The sequence below is a fragment of the Haliaeetus albicilla genome, chromosome 3 (assembly GCF_947461875.1).
Source record: "Haliaeetus albicilla chromosome 3, bHalAlb1.1, whole genome shotgun sequence".
In the NCBI taxonomy this organism is placed as follows: Eukaryota; Metazoa; Chordata; class Aves; order Accipitriformes; family Accipitridae; genus Haliaeetus; species Haliaeetus albicilla.
The window spans coordinates 6,273,831-6,288,531 of record NC_091485.1 but is presented as its reverse complement, the minus strand read 5'-3'; the positions used below and the strand labels follow the sequence as shown (position 1 = coordinate 6,288,531).

The window sequence follows — 14,701 nt, the reverse complement described above, 5'->3', positions numbered from 1 at the left end:
TTCTGACCATACCAAGATTGGAGTTGCCATATTTTTTACTCTTAACCAGTTTCTTCAAGGTTGTATTTTTTCCACATGTAACTCTCTTCTCAGCATCTGTGGAGGATTTTAAGGTCTAAACTCCTAGGAAGCTTGTCTATCATGTTAGGAAATGGTATGTTTGGTAGGACTGTGGATATTTTTTCCTAGGCTGCTATAGTCTGGTCATGCTGCATTTTCCCAGCGCTTTAGAGTTAGGAGAAAGAAGAGTTGGTTGTAGCCATTTTTGTGAAGCCCTACCTAGCTTGGTGCTGCTTCTGGACCAGATTCAGCTGACTCGTAACCACCAGCAACGCTGTTGCCTAATTCAGGGGATGCAAAATTATCCACTTGCCTGTGATGGAAAGGATCCTCACCCTCTCAAATGTAAGTCCTCTAATGCATTGAAATTTCACAGGTGCATGTATAATAAGCGAAGTATCCTCTTGTGCCCATGAAGAGAACTGGGAGCTGTGGTCATGGCTAGGACTGTGTCCATTTCTGCTGCTCCTTTGTATTTTTCTCTCTTGGGCAAGAACACTAAGGCTATAGGCAGACATCATCTTCCCAGCACTCCCTTCCCAGGAACTTCTGCTTCTTGAGATGTGCCTGTGTGAGTACATCCTCAGCCTGTCTCAAAGCCAGGTGGATTCACTTTAAGATGTTCTATAGTAGGTCTTTTGATAATCTGCTACTTTGAGGCAGAGAGTGATGATGAACCTCTCCCACCAGCACATCTGGATTCAGCAAAGGGTGGGTGTCCTGAGCTAAAGTTACCTTACAGTGGTAATTCCTGGTATCAGAGTGTTTGGTTTCTATGCCAAAAGTATGTGTGTGAAGATGAACTTTGCAGTATAAATTTTTTTGTCTTCCAAATGTAAAAATGAATTGATTTGTTTTGGAAAATGGATGGTTGTATTTAAGTTACCTAAGACCTTCTAGAGTGGGTTGACTTTTATAGTTAGTTTTGAAAGAAGAGTCTTATACTTCATTTTTTCATAATAGCCTTAAATTTCAGTGAAAGCAAACCTCTGTGCTTTTGAAAAGTGCAGCAGTCTACAATTGCGGGAGGAAGGGGAAGGAAGAGGAAATTTTAAGTATTCTTCAGAATTTATAAAGGTAAACATAGATCTTAATCAAGCTTAAACTATATTCTCACTGATTCTGTAGTCTGGGTGTATTGTGATACCTATTTTGCTACTGAATCATCTCCGCACCCCAGCCATCTGCCCTGATCATGTCAAAAGAGAATTTACTCCCTTTTGCCTTAGTTGCATTTGCCCCATCGTCTTCCTCCAGTTGCTGTGTTGCTCTGGCTGTGTTTACACATCTCAGATTTGCCACGTGGGCAAAATATCTTACCACAAAGTTTGTCTTTTTATGAAAATGGAAATCAAATCACACACTTCCTTGCCCCATTTTCTCCCCCAGCTCCTGTAGGCTGGTGTGAGACGAACCAAACCCGACGTTTGGGGAGCGGTGGAGTCTGGAGCCGTGGGACGCCTTGGGAACAGCGTAAAACACGCTGCTTGTAGTGGCGTCCTGTGACTGAGTCCTCCTGAAGGTAATGTGGCTGTAAACCTGGAGTAACGCTTTTTTGACTTTTAATGGTCATGCGTGGTTTGGTGTGGAGTACTTGACGCTGTGGAACTTGGGGCTAGATTTTTGGGGGGTTATTTTATTGTACTATCATGAACGAAAAGGTAAAAATAAAATACGGAAAGTTCTCTGCTGTCCTTGGTCATGGTGCGCTTACTAAATGTAGATGTGCTGTAGATGGACTGTATTTTAGTGGGGAAAATGTGTGCTGCTGTCCATGTCGCAGCGTGCACTGTGTGGGCGAGTAGGAGGTGTTTGGGAATGGGAGCTGCCCGTGCAAGGTCTCCCCAAAGGGAGCGGGGAATCAAAGCCTGAAATGTTCCCTGAAATGATCCGCAACAAGCTGAAAAAGAGGGGGGGGGGGGGGGGGAAGCTGGATTTTATTTGGTTTTGGTTTTTTTTTCTAAAGCACTTCTCACAGTTGTGTTGCACACTGAGGTTTTCTGGATCTGGATGTATGGGATGTACTTATTGTTATTATTTTTTACTTATTTTGGGCAGGTCTGGGGGTGCGTTTTAGGGATCTTATTCAGAGACGTGGCCCACAGCTGGATTACTGTGCCCATCTAGTTCTGATGGTGCTCCATAGGCTTCACTTCTGACAAACCTGATCAAGCCGGAGAATTTAATTCAGCCTCTCTGTTGAGATAATTTTCTCTTCCTCCTCCTCCTCCTCCTCCTCCTCTGGGGGCGGGCCTGGGCATCCTGGCCCCGCCCCCAGCAGCCGGAGCCCCGCCTCGGGGTGGGGCTTGTCAGCCCCGCCCTCCCGCCGTGCGTGGCGTCGCGGGGCGGAGCCGCCCCTTGCGCAGTGCTCGCCGGGAGAAGATGGCGGCGGCCGGGGTGGGCCCGGGTCGGAAGCAGGTGCGGCAGGAAGAGCTGCGGCGCCTCATGCGGGAGAAGCAGCTGCAGAAGGCGGGGAAGAAGCGGATCGACTCGCCCTTCGCCAAATATCCTCGTCGCCGGGCTCCCTAGCCCTCGCCTCGGGGGCTGGCCCGTCGCGGTGTGAGGGAGGAGGGAGGGAGGAAGGAAGGAAGGAAGGGGGTGTCCGGCCGGTGAGGGGCGGGTGTCCGCGCCGCAGCTCCCTGCTTCCCTTAACGGCGTCCGCCACGTACAACAGCCTGGGACACCTCAGCTGCACGCTGTGCAACGCGCCCGTGAAGAGCGAGCTGCTGTGGCAGACCCACGCCCTGGGGAAGCAGCACCGTGAGGTGAGCTGGGTTCCCGCCCGGGCGGGAGGGGGGTGGGGGGTGCTGCTTTTTGAGGTGTGCGCCAGTAGGTCACCGTTGAGCATCTGCCGGGAGAGAGTTGTGTGAAAACAAGCCTGGTTGCTTCGTCCCGTTTCGTTTTCTGAACACCTACGTACCGATTGAAAGGCCGGCCCTTGAGAGAGTGGGCCTCCGGCTTTCGGGGGTCGTGCTCTTGGGATGAAGCTGTTCCCACGTTTAGCGACAGCTTTTAACTGTCACTTGTCTGCAGCTCGGACTTGGAAACCCTCCTTGGGATTGCTTTGTTACCTGTATGTTACCAAGTGACAGCTTACACGTGGTTGAGAAAATACGCGCTTTTTTCTTCATAATTTAGCAGATAAGAATTTGTAAAACATTTTCAGCGAGCTTTTAACTTGGATGCAACCTTAAGTGTGGTTTTTTTTACCCTTTTAAATTCTGCTGCTGCTTCTTAGCAGAAACTGAGAGATTGCATTTAATTTTCCGAGTACTGAGAAGACCAAAAGAACTGAGGGGGTGCCTAGTTCATTGCCTGCATTCTGAGTGGATCATCATGGGAAGGCACAGTGACATGTCTTTAATACTACTGCTGTGTTTTAATTTTAAAACACTTAATATTCCAGGACCTTAGGATGAGTCCAGCCTTCCTGCTCTTTCCTCCAGTGTCTTACGGCTGTAAATGTTACTGGTCTTGGTCTTTCCTTTCTCACTAGTGCAACCTCCCTTGTGCAAGTGTCAATTCCTCTGCCCCCATGTCACATCATTCAAGAGGCTGACAGAAACATCAGTCTTGGTTTTGGTATTCATGATGTCTATTTCAGTGATATTGCTCTAGAAAGACATTAGCTCACTTTAATAAACTGTTCTAAAAGCTCTGTATTTTAAGCTGCAATCCTGAATTTTGTACTTCTTTACAGAGAGTTGCAGAATTAAAAGGCACAAAGCAGACAGCAACTGGTTCAGCTGCTAGCACATCATCTCATCCTGTCAAGAGAAAAACTGTTGACACAGAAAATACAGAGTTAAAGAAAGTAAAAGGTAAGGAGAGAAAAATACTTATCGAGCACTTGCCAGAATCTAGACATTTTACATCTTGAATGTCTTTGGTTTGGGTTTTTTTTCCCGTGGAAGTGAGTGTGAATACACAAGGCTGTTGAGTTAATGTCAGCCTGTTGCTGCTGAAAAGGGAAAAAGTCTGTCTTGCTCTTTCTTTGAGTTTTCTGATCAGGAGAGAACTGCAGTTTTGGTAGTTTACCTAGTTTTCTTCTGGGTTATTGGGTTAAATTAGGTCATGGAGCTGTGGGCTTGGTCCAAACAGAACCAGAAACAGTGCAAGTTAAACAGTAGAAGCACTTGCCCAGAAATGGTGTTAGTCCTTTTTAGTGGGATCAAGCCACTGGTTTATCTCAAACCATGCATAAAAGTTTATGCTAATGATAGTTAATTTTTTTGCCTTTGGTGCTACTAAACATGTAAATATAAAATATGTGGAAGTGTGCATCTGTGAACTTGCTGCTGTAGTAGGAGTTTGTTTGAGGGATGTTTCTGTTAAAAGCATGGATTGTAAGAAGTGACTCTTGGCTGTTACACAGGTACAGACGAAAAACCACATACGTCTACATCTGGGTAAGTAGATCTTATTACGTACGAGTTTTTTGTAACTGTACCAACTGCTGCATTCTCTGTTGGTAAAAACTGCTGGTTTTCCTTGTCTGTCCTTCCTAGCCAAGGGTAAAGATTCAGAGAATCAGCAGATTCCTGCTTCTGCTCATTTTCTAACAAAGGTGTGTATTCCTGAACATGGCAGCATCTTCCTCAGTGCAGATGAGAAAATCATGGTATTAACTCTAGAGTCTCTGACAAAACAGAAATTCTTTTACTGTCACTATCAGAGTTTTAAGGATTAATATGTGGTGGTACTATGCAGTTTGCTAGAATGAAAATAACTAGATCGTGGCATGCACTCTAATCTTTAATGTTAGCATACTGCAGAAGAGATGGTAGTCTTGAAATTAAGACAAATTTTAAATGTATACTTAAATGTACATTTAAACTATATTTATTCACAGAAACTACTAACAAATGTCATCAACAGATCTTTATTAAGATGTTTTTGTCACTTAAAATTCGTGTAAATGCATCTCATGCGGTTAGAACTCTCACAAATATATAGGAGTGTATTTGACTTCGATTCGGTTAAGCATCTTACTGCCACTAAAGATTTCTGGTGGTATTTGGACATCTTTGTGGGGTTGGTAGATGTCACAGGAGGCCTGCAGGTCCTCTGTACGCTTCTTCACAGGATAAATTATTATTATCTTGCATAGCTACTACATGCTGTTTACCTTGATAGTAGAAAACACTTACCTTGTAGAAATTCTGAGTGTGTGTGAAAAATTAACAGTTGAGAGATTTGTTCAGTATTAAACTGATCGGTATGATTATTTTAAAGTATAACCTGGAAAAATGTTTGCCTTGGAGGCTTGCAGCTATTATAAGCAAATCTGGGTTTTCTCATTGCTGAACCTGTGTGGCTCTTCTAAGCTGCAGTTCTGAGCAGCAGTAGGTCCGCCAAGTAAGTAGTTGTGTTATACATGAAGGTTATCAAGGTTTATATGACATTAGTGTGACTGCTGAACTATTAATTTTGTATTGAATGTGTTCACAGCAGGTATACTGATGCAAGTAACTTTGAATGCGGAGATAGAATCACCTAAGCTGCCATTCCTCCAAATGCACTTTGTTTTGGGATATTTTTATTAATGTTTCTGATATTGAATACTCAAATACGAAAGTGGAACTGAAATGTGTTTTCAGAATTAACCTGAGCATTTCTGGGGAACTTCAAATGAAGGCAAACAAGCACATGCTGCTTTCAATCAGTGGTTACGTGGGTAGCTATGCAGTTTAGGGTATTGCACTGTATCTAAAAAACTGTATTGCTCACAGGCTGAATAGGCATCGGATGCTAGACTGTAACTGATTCTTGTGAAGTTTGAAATAATTATGTTGTGTGTTCTTTACTAGGCTACCAGCAGATTTTTTTGATGAAACAGAGCAAGATAGGGCAAACGAACAGCTTTCAAAGGGTCCAGGTCCCAGTTTATTGTCAGGAAATTACGATGATGATGAAGAGGAAGAGGAAGAACAAGATCAATCAAACAAATCTTCGGTTATGCATAAAACTGAAATTCCACCTCCAACTCAAGAAGTAATAGCTAATTCTCTGCCTGCAGGTAATGCTGACTGAAATAGTAAGTAATTCAGTAAGGAGAAGTTGTGTTTTAACTGACGATGGAAGGGTTTTCATTTATTTTTCTAATTATTGCTATTAGCTGGTTAGCATGTGTAGAGAAAGGAGATTCTTTGCTAGTTTTTTATTGTGTGGTGTTTTCTCAGCATGCTTATTGGTTTTATGTTATAATTGTTTGAGGCTGTCAGACGAAATAATGTCTGTCTGTTCTTCCCTTGATTCAGTAAAGTATTAATTGAAATTCTTGTCTAGTCAGAATTTTATAAAGAAGCTTGAACAGTTGTTCTTTTTGTTCATAGGCTTCTGTCCTTTCTTATAGACTTCTTTGACAGCAAAACTACAGCTGCTCCTGTAGTTTCCCATTCAGGATCCATACAGAAAGCAGAGATACAAGAGAAGATAGTGGAAAGGTAAGCAGTCAAATCAAATATTGATAGATTTGGGACCTGTAAATAAACGTTGTTCTTCCAGGAAATGCAGATGGTGATCACTTAGAAATCTGTCATATTGTTAACTTGTATTTGGAATAGTTTGCATGTATGTCAGCCTCTGGCATTATTTCAGACGGGTATTTCACACTGTAGGGGCAGGGTAAGAGGTGGAGCAATGTCATACAGTGTCTGTTAGACATCTCTATTTGCAGATTTTAATGCAGGGTACTTTGGAAGCTTAATGTCAACCACTGCTTGTAACTGTTTGAAGAAAACCATTTGCTTGTTCTGTAGTAATCGCTCAGCTCACTTGAGCAATTTAGACAGTGGTTTCAGCTTTCAGAAGTAGAGACTGTGCTGTTAAAATGTTTGTGTGCTCAGCACACTGGAAAGAATAGTTTAAGAAGCCTAAGCTGTAGCTCTTTTTTGACAGTGAGATTTAAATCTGTCTGTGCGGTTCCTTTTAAGTTAGTTAAGACCAAACTGAAGAAGTGGGTTTTGATGGTTGTAGGTAAAACTTGAGGTGTAAAAAACTTGCTCCGTTTCTAGGTCCTTTCATAAAAGATTATGGATTTTATTCTTGACTATTTTTAACTCTACAATAAAGCAGGTTGTGAAGTGTTAACTTTAGGATAATATTAATCAAACATTTCAGGAAAGAAAACACTGCTGAAGCTTTGCCAGAAGGTTTCTTTGATGATCCTGAAGTGGATGCAAAAGTAAGTGATCTGCTCTTTTTATGCTGTTGGATTTATTTCTGCCAGTTGTAATGATTTTCTGAGTAGTGAGGATGCTTTTCCAGGTAATTAGTCATACCAGAATATAAGGAAGGGACTGAACTATTTAGAATAGAATAGACTATATCAGTTGGAAGGGACCTACAACGATTATCTAGTCTAACTGCTTGACCAATTCAGGGCTGGCCAGAAGTTAAAGCATGCCATTAAGGGCATTGTCCAAAAGCCCCTTAAACACTGACAGGCTTGGGTCATCGACCACCTCTGTAGGAAGCCTGCTCCAGTGTTTGACCACCCTCTTGGTAAAGAAATGCTTCCTGATGTCCAGTGTAAACCTCCCCTTGCACAGCTTTGAATCATTCATTCTCTATTAGAAAACATGAAAAGGGATGGAGGTGGGTAGGAAGACCTTGTTAAATCATCTCTCAGAAGGTATTTTTGATTGTGGTTCCTTTCTGGCTGTTAAAGAAAACCAAAGAAATGTTATTTGTTGGTTAAAATGCTGGACTGAGATTTGGACAATCTACCTGTTACTTTTATTTCTTTGAGTCATCCCAGGAAAAGCATTTCACCTAATTTGTACATCCAGTTCTGCTTCGGAATTGAAGATATAAAAATAGTTCTCTAATGTCCTTTGAGAGATCCTGTTGAAAAGTATTAAGAGTTACTATGTGACTGATACTATACATCCTGTTAGAATGAAAATAGCTAGGTTATGGCATGCACTGTAATCTCTAGTACTGGCATACTACAACAGTGAACTTGGTCTTCAGCCCTCTTGTCTTTTACCACTATAGGTTTTTTGATGCTCAGAAAAGAAATATGGGCATTCAACATGTTTCTCAAAAAAAAAACCCAAAAAAAACCCCCTCAAACCCTCCCCCAGAAAACCACCCAAAACCTCAGAAAACCCACAACTAAAAATCTTGAAAGTTTGATCAAAACAAAGCATACTTCCTTCAACTTGCATAGTACAGAATGATGACCAAAATAAACACTGATATTTGAAATACAAACTTTTTTTTGTTTGGTTTGGTTTGTAAAATTTGCCACAGGTGGCTTTCCTGCTTGCTTTGTTGAAATAATAGTGTTGTAGGCTCAAAGTCTTTTTTATTTTCCTTGAGTATATTTCCCTATTCACACTGTGGAAGGCTGCTGGCGTATTTAAATTGGATTGTGAGGTCGAGCCATAACTTCTGATTTGGAGACCTTCCAAATAATGCCTCTTTATGTTCAGTTAGTCCCACTGTCCCAATCACAAGCTTGGGTGTCTTTTATTTGCTCTGGCAAGATTCTTTTGGCACCACTCATGCCTATGTGTTGGCATATGTGAATAGTTTTGAATAATGACATTTTGAATACTGAAATATGTAGCTGAAAAAGCCATACCTTTTTGTTGTTGTTGTTTTGATTATTTTTTTTTTGCATATGACTAATTGGAGTGTTAAATTTTTTTCAAATACTTAGTTTCACCATGAGTTGGGAAGCTTGTACAAAGTGGGAATGCCTAGCAGGCAAAGGAGAATCTGCTTATATCTGTGAGGACGCTGGTTAGTGATCTTTGTTCTGGTTATCACCTCAGCTGATAAAATTTGCAAGCGGATACATGTTCCAATAAGCTCTTCCTTGAATTGCTTCCAGGTGCTCTTCTTTTTAATCAGTCCTTTCTAAGTTTAGCTAATAGGCAGGGGAAGGAAAACGTTTGTGACTGTTTATGTTGAGTTGGCTGCAGTGATTCTGTGTTGGAATCGTATGCAAAATAATTATTTTCAGAATTAACAGTGAGCATTTGGAAGGGAGATTGTGGGCTTGAAAAATGTTGATTCTTTACATCAGGAATTTACAAAGCATATAAATTCTGGATTAGATAAATATTTCAAGGAAAAATAATTTCTTTAGTGTTTAAATTTATTGTAAGAAATACAAATAATTATGAATTACAAAAGACAACCACAATGCGTAATAACACAGTACATACACATATGATAGAAATAATCACAGAACAGAAAAACGAAATGATGACTATTACTTCCCAGTATGTAGTTTGCTTGGAAGCTTCTAATTTATTCTATAAACTTAATTCATACTACTGGATTTTGTATAATTGTTCAGGAACAAAACATACCAAACTTTTCTTTACCATGATGATGACTGATGTGTTACCAAAGGAGAGGAATGAATAAAGGAAAAATAAAACTAATGCAAAAAGATGGTGTTATGAATTATTCTGTTCAAACTGCTTAGTTCTCCTAGCTATATGATTTTCATCCAGTGCAGAGCCAGGCATCATCTGTCATCTAACATATGTTATATGCCACATCTTCCACTCTTGAATTATGGAAGTTTTGGTTACACAGGTAGGTTATATCTTGTTTATTTACTCGTATTAAAAGCACAATCTGGTTTTGATTACCTTAGTTGTAGATGTTAAACACATTCTTACAGCTATTACTTTTTCAGTCGTCTTGTCTTAGTACTTAATGTAATCTACCACAGAAGAAAAAGCTTTGCATGTCATTAAAATTGGTGTGTAGGTGTACTATTTCTTCTGTTAGCCAACAAAATTAGACTAGATTTGAAATATAGTCAGACTATCTAACACCAGTCAGAGTAGTGACTGAATCATTTGATGTTATGCCAAAGGCAAATAATTCACTGCTTTTGGGCTTGTGAGATAGCTTCTATATATGATTGAACAGGCAGCTTACAGAATTTAAAAGTTATCACCCAACATAGTGAAATTACAGACCATCAAATTAATAGACTTAGTCACTTGTGTTACTCTGAACATTCCACACCATCCATTCTTAGTCGATTATTATTTAACGTTACAGTCAAGGATGTTGTTTTAATCCAGGAATAGTCAGATTTTTCTTCCAAAACCATTGTGCAGCTGCACTCTCTTAAACATTATTTGAATGGAAGTATGTTGACCAGACTTTTCTGAGAACACAGCATAATTTGTGCTATTTCTCCAGGTGTTTTACAGTGCCCCAAAGAGTCACTAGACATAAATTTTTAATAAGCCTGTTTTTTCATGTTCCTTAGGTGCGAAAAGTTGATGCTCCAAAGGATCAGATGGACAAAGAATGGGATGAATTTCAAAAGGCAATGCGACAGGTCAACACAGTAAGTAATGGAATCTATTTTTATTGATTCTAAATACTATACACAATAAGGAAAACAACAGTTTCATGCAGCTCTGCAAAATGACTGACATCTGCATTTGTCAGCTGTTTGTTGCAATGCAGTGTGTGGTTAAATGCACTTTATAAATGAGCAAAGGGTTCCTTCTATTTTCCTCTCAAGGGAAATTAAGTTGAAAAAACTTTTGATCAGGATCCAGTCATCAATATATATCTACTTACATTTGTTAAATTGTATTTAAATAAGATAGCATATACTTCAGATCAGTGTCCTGTATCCAAACAGGACATAATTTTGGGCTGCTCTTTAGATGAGATATTTTAACCTTGAAAAACACAGAACAAAACACCAACCGTTTGTCTGCCTTTTTCAAAAAGGATCTATAAAGTGTAGGTAACCTTGGTTTTATGGTTAATTTAAATGTACTGGAAAGGAACCCCAAAATTTGGGAGGGACAAAAGATTTTGTGTGTGAGACACATAAACTGGCCACAATTTTTCTGTACTTCCATTTTTTACTGTTTAGCATTGCATGGAAAGTCTTCCCGGAACAGGTTTTTATCTGCCCTTTTGTACAATATAAAACTGTGACTAACGATACCTGGTGTTCTCAATCTTCCCCTAGAGTATTTGCTAGTTTTTTAACTTTAATTGTAAAGAATTGCTCATATGTCAACTGCTAAGAAAAGTGGTGAAAAAAAATTTATCATTGCTCATTTTAAAGCAGTCAGCACTATAAACAGAGCGAATGTTCATACAAAAGCAGTGGTGGATACATTTTGCTAGCATTAGCCATTCAGATAATTCTTCAGCTTAGAAGGAATCTTCTCAGTTATGCGTGGACCATTGATTGCATAGCATCTCCCAGACATTCAGATTTGAGAAAGTATATGCTGAAAAAAATAACAGGTTAGAAACACTTCGGGATCTAGTGGGAATATTTAACCAGTATTTTCAATAAGTGTGTGTAATTAAGCCCCGAGCATTGGGATATAGCTCCTATTTCAACATCAGACTTTGGGTGTGCGTAGCTTGTTTATGCTCCATTTCAAATAGTAGTATATTGAAAAATTTGAAAAGTTAACCCCAAAGCAGCCAAACTACTTTTAGTTTTAAGAAAAAACATTTCCATTTCAAATTAAACCAGATCAGGTTTTTTCTGTATTCGCCTCCAGAGTCTTTTGTGAAGGTGGGAGTATACATATAGGAGACTAACATTGACTTGAGGTAGAGGGGAGAAAGGGAAGACACAGACATCAAAAAGGAACAACAGCGGAATTCAGGATGAAGGTGAATTTTCTTAGCGGTTTTCTGGTTTAGATTTCAGAAGCAATAGTGGCAGAAGAGGATGAGGAGGGACGACTAGATCGTCAGATTGGAGAAATTGATGAGCAGATGTAAGTAGATCAATTTTTCCTCAAACTTTCTGTTCTCCAGCAGTAATGGATCACTATTTGACTAGAGTGATAAAGACATTTTTAATTTGAATCTTCTGTGATACTGCCTTTCATTAATCACCTAAATAGACTCCCTCAAATTGCTTAATGATACCTAATAAAAATATGCATTTTTGTGCAAATTTATTTGCAAAGAGAGAATGCACTAGAATCACTGAAAGTACAGCAAGCAGGCATGAGCAAAATAAAGCAATAGAAGGCAAATTCTTTGAACAAACTGTCGCCCTCCCCCCTGTCAAATGTCTTAATTTGTACTTCTCTATGAATTCTGATTGATGTAGAATTTATGTGAACATTTTTTAAAAGCGAGATCTGATATTCTGCATGCGATTAAAATTTCAGTAATGAGATTTTGGTGTTTTGACCATCCGTTTGCTGTACTGAAAATGTCCTGTTATGTCACTAACTCTCCTTGTTTCTAATGAAAGTTTACTTAAAGGTTTTGTTGAATGATGGACTTTATTACATGAAGTGGTTTTTTTTGTTTTGTTTTCTTGAAATGGTAGGCGTAGCAGTTGGATAAGCATTAGCTTAAACTCTAGGTAACCTGAAATACAGCTTAGTAGAACAGATTGTTCCCATTACCATGTAGCTTAACACGTTGATTAACAGTGATTGTGGCAATGGTAGCAATTGAAAAGAAAAACGTTATTTTTGATTTTAATGAACCTTGCAACAAAAAGAAGACACTAAAAATTAAAGCAACACTTAAGCTATCTGTACAGTTTTACATGCTACAGGTAATCGGCATATAATAACAGCAGCATTGGGTTCAAACTGAGCTTTGGTGTTCGTGTAATTTTGGAGAGGGCTTGATCTAAACCTGGCTGTCTTTGAGCATTCATTTTTCCCAGTAGCTTAGGATGCTATAGTACATAGAACCAAATTCAGAAGTTTATAGAGAATTTGAAGCTTGTTAGCATAATTATTTTTCCCCAAAATAAAAGTTCCAAGTAGACTTTTAAAGGCTGTTTTTGTAGCTTTGTCTTCTGAGTGTATTTAAACTCGGGCTATTTCAAATTAAATTCAAAATCAGATTAATTCCAGTGACATTCATGTTTTCCTTTAGCCTTCAAATCTTCATCTGCGACTGCCTGTAAGTAATCATATTACAGATGCGCAAGGGGAAACAGGATCCAGATAATAATCTTTCCTTGTTGACTCTTCTAGCAAATAGGAATGAAGGAAGCAAAGATGTATTTAAATCTGGCTGATAGTACTTGGCATTTTCAACAAAACAGCCTGTTACAATGGCTAGAATAATTGTTATAAAACATATTTCCAGGACAGAACTTTTTAAGTAAATGGAAAACCGAAACTTGTGGATTGTGTTTACTTAAAATGTTCTGTTATAGCACACAGTAAGCAGATAAAGAATCTGAACACTTGTGCCGCTTTTCTTATTTTCAGAGATGCCATCCCTAAGTTATCAAAATTGATAGCCAGTTGATATCTCGCCTTTCTACCATATATGAAAACCATAAGTGAAGCAAAGAATGGCATCTCTTCCTGTGTGGAAGTGGATATTGCTTCTGTGTGCTTTTTTTAAAAATGATTTGTGGTGGTATTGCAGTTGTTAAATACTTGGATTAGATCTCATTGCTAGAGGATTGACCACACCTCTCCTCTCATCTGGTCTGTTTCCACCTGATGAACACAGAGAAGGTGCACAAGCATATTGAAAGCTTATTTTTTCAGTCGATGGGAAGCTAGCAAGTTTTTTTTATCCCAAGTTGGAGAAGCAAAATCCAGCACTGTAGAAAATCCAATTAATGTGGAAAGGCCACAAATGTTAATAGGTGGTTTACTTTTCAACAGTGAATGTTATCGCCGTGTTGAGCTTTTGCGTAACCGCCAGGATCTGATGAAGGAGAAGTTAAAGGAAGCCATGAGATTAAGAGCAACACAAGAGAAAGAGGATGAAGCTATTGGTAGCGAAGATGAAGAAGAATTGCAGGATTTGCTGTCTCAGGACTGGCGGGTGAAAGGGGCTTTGTTGTAGCGTTTCTGCAACATGGTTGAAATTCTCTTTACCTCTCATGTTATTTCCATTGTTAGAAGTGAGATGGTTTTGTTGAATATTTATTTAAAGACGATTGTGAGATGGTAAAGAGCCAAGTGCATTAAAAAAACCCAGCTTTGTAGATCTACAGTGGTGTATTACTTGCTGTAAAAACTGTATATTGCAAATGTTTTACAATATTGAATGCACCTTTCCTATTAAAATTATTGGTTTCCTACCAGAGGTATTCTAATGGGATTAATAAGTAACTGAAGAATCTCTAAGGTTTTGGAAGCGTTAGATATATCTGGCAATTTTGAGACTTGGGTTATTGTGCATAGAAGTAAAGGACTTCCAAAAGTGATAGCGTATGGAGTTTTCCCAGATTGCGGGGATTAGGGAAAGGAAAATATTCTGCATTTATGTTATCTTAAGATTTATAAGTGCTCTTCCGTCCATTGCCCCAGCTCCCAATAAAATATGTACAGTTTTTTCAGGATCTGTTACGGTTCCTCTGTGTATGTAAGGACTAAGCTCAGAAATGTTGAGCTACAGCTTTTCCACAGATACTCTGTGATGTGCCATAGGCAGTGCTGAATATTTTTCTTTATAGTATCTTGTTTTGCTTAGTGCAGCCATAGTGTAGCATACCTCACATTTCTTGAACCAGAGGGGTGAAAACACAATGGTTACATATTTGCATAACTAAATGAAAGGGTCACAAAATGCCAGAGAGGAAGGTACTGCACTGGAAACTGATGAGGTAAAATTTAGCTGTAAATACTGGAAATTTTCTTAAGGTATCTTAGGCACAGAGAGCATCTAAAATTGA

The 14,701-nt window shown here is 39.2% G+C and overlaps 2 protein-coding genes across 2 annotated transcripts in view; one reads left to right on the top strand and one right to left on the bottom strand.

Annotated features, from left to right (window-relative positions):
- Window positions 1–2,405: 2,405 nt before the first annotated feature.
- ZNF830 (zinc finger protein 830) lies at window positions 2,406–14,368 on the top strand. The gene is made up of 10 exons (XM_069778743.1): window positions 2,406–2,564; window positions 2,726–2,825; window positions 3,761–3,881; window positions 4,436–4,469; window positions 5,871–6,079; window positions 6,416–6,506; window positions 7,183–7,246; window positions 10,313–10,393; window positions 11,731–11,807; window positions 13,686–14,368. Exons 1-10 carry the CDS (start codon window positions 2,443–2,445, stop codon window positions 13,867–13,869), a joined length of 1,083 nt encoding a protein of 360 aa, XP_069634844.1. The 5' UTR covers window positions 2,406–2,442; the 3' UTR covers window positions 13,870–14,368.
- LOC104315796 (poly(rC)-binding protein 3-like) overlaps window positions 9,155–14,701 on the bottom strand; it is a 526,334-nt gene continuing 520,787 nt past the window's right edge. Inside the window, exon 13 of the mRNA XM_069778738.1 lies at window positions 9,155–11,303. Coding sequence (XP_069634839.1) covers window positions 11,243–11,303 — 61 coding nt within the window. The 3' untranslated portion in view covers window positions 9,155–11,242. The remainder of the gene's footprint in view (window positions 11,304–14,701) is intronic.

Bases quoted from the DNA above. Each gene is read 5' to 3' on its own strand.
- ZNF830 (XM_069778743.1), top strand. From the start codon at position 2,443: ATGGCGGCGGCCGGGGTGGGCCCGGGTCGGAAGCAGGTGCGGCAGGAA. The intron at 2,826-3,760 runs GTGAGCTGGGTT...ACTTCTTTACAG, and splicing joins TGGGGAAGCAGCACCGTGAG to AGAGTTGCAGAATTAAAAGG. The intron at 11,808-13,685 runs GTAAGTAGATCA...ACTTTTCAACAG, and splicing joins GGAGAAATTGATGAGCAGAT to TGAATGTTATCGCCGTGTTG.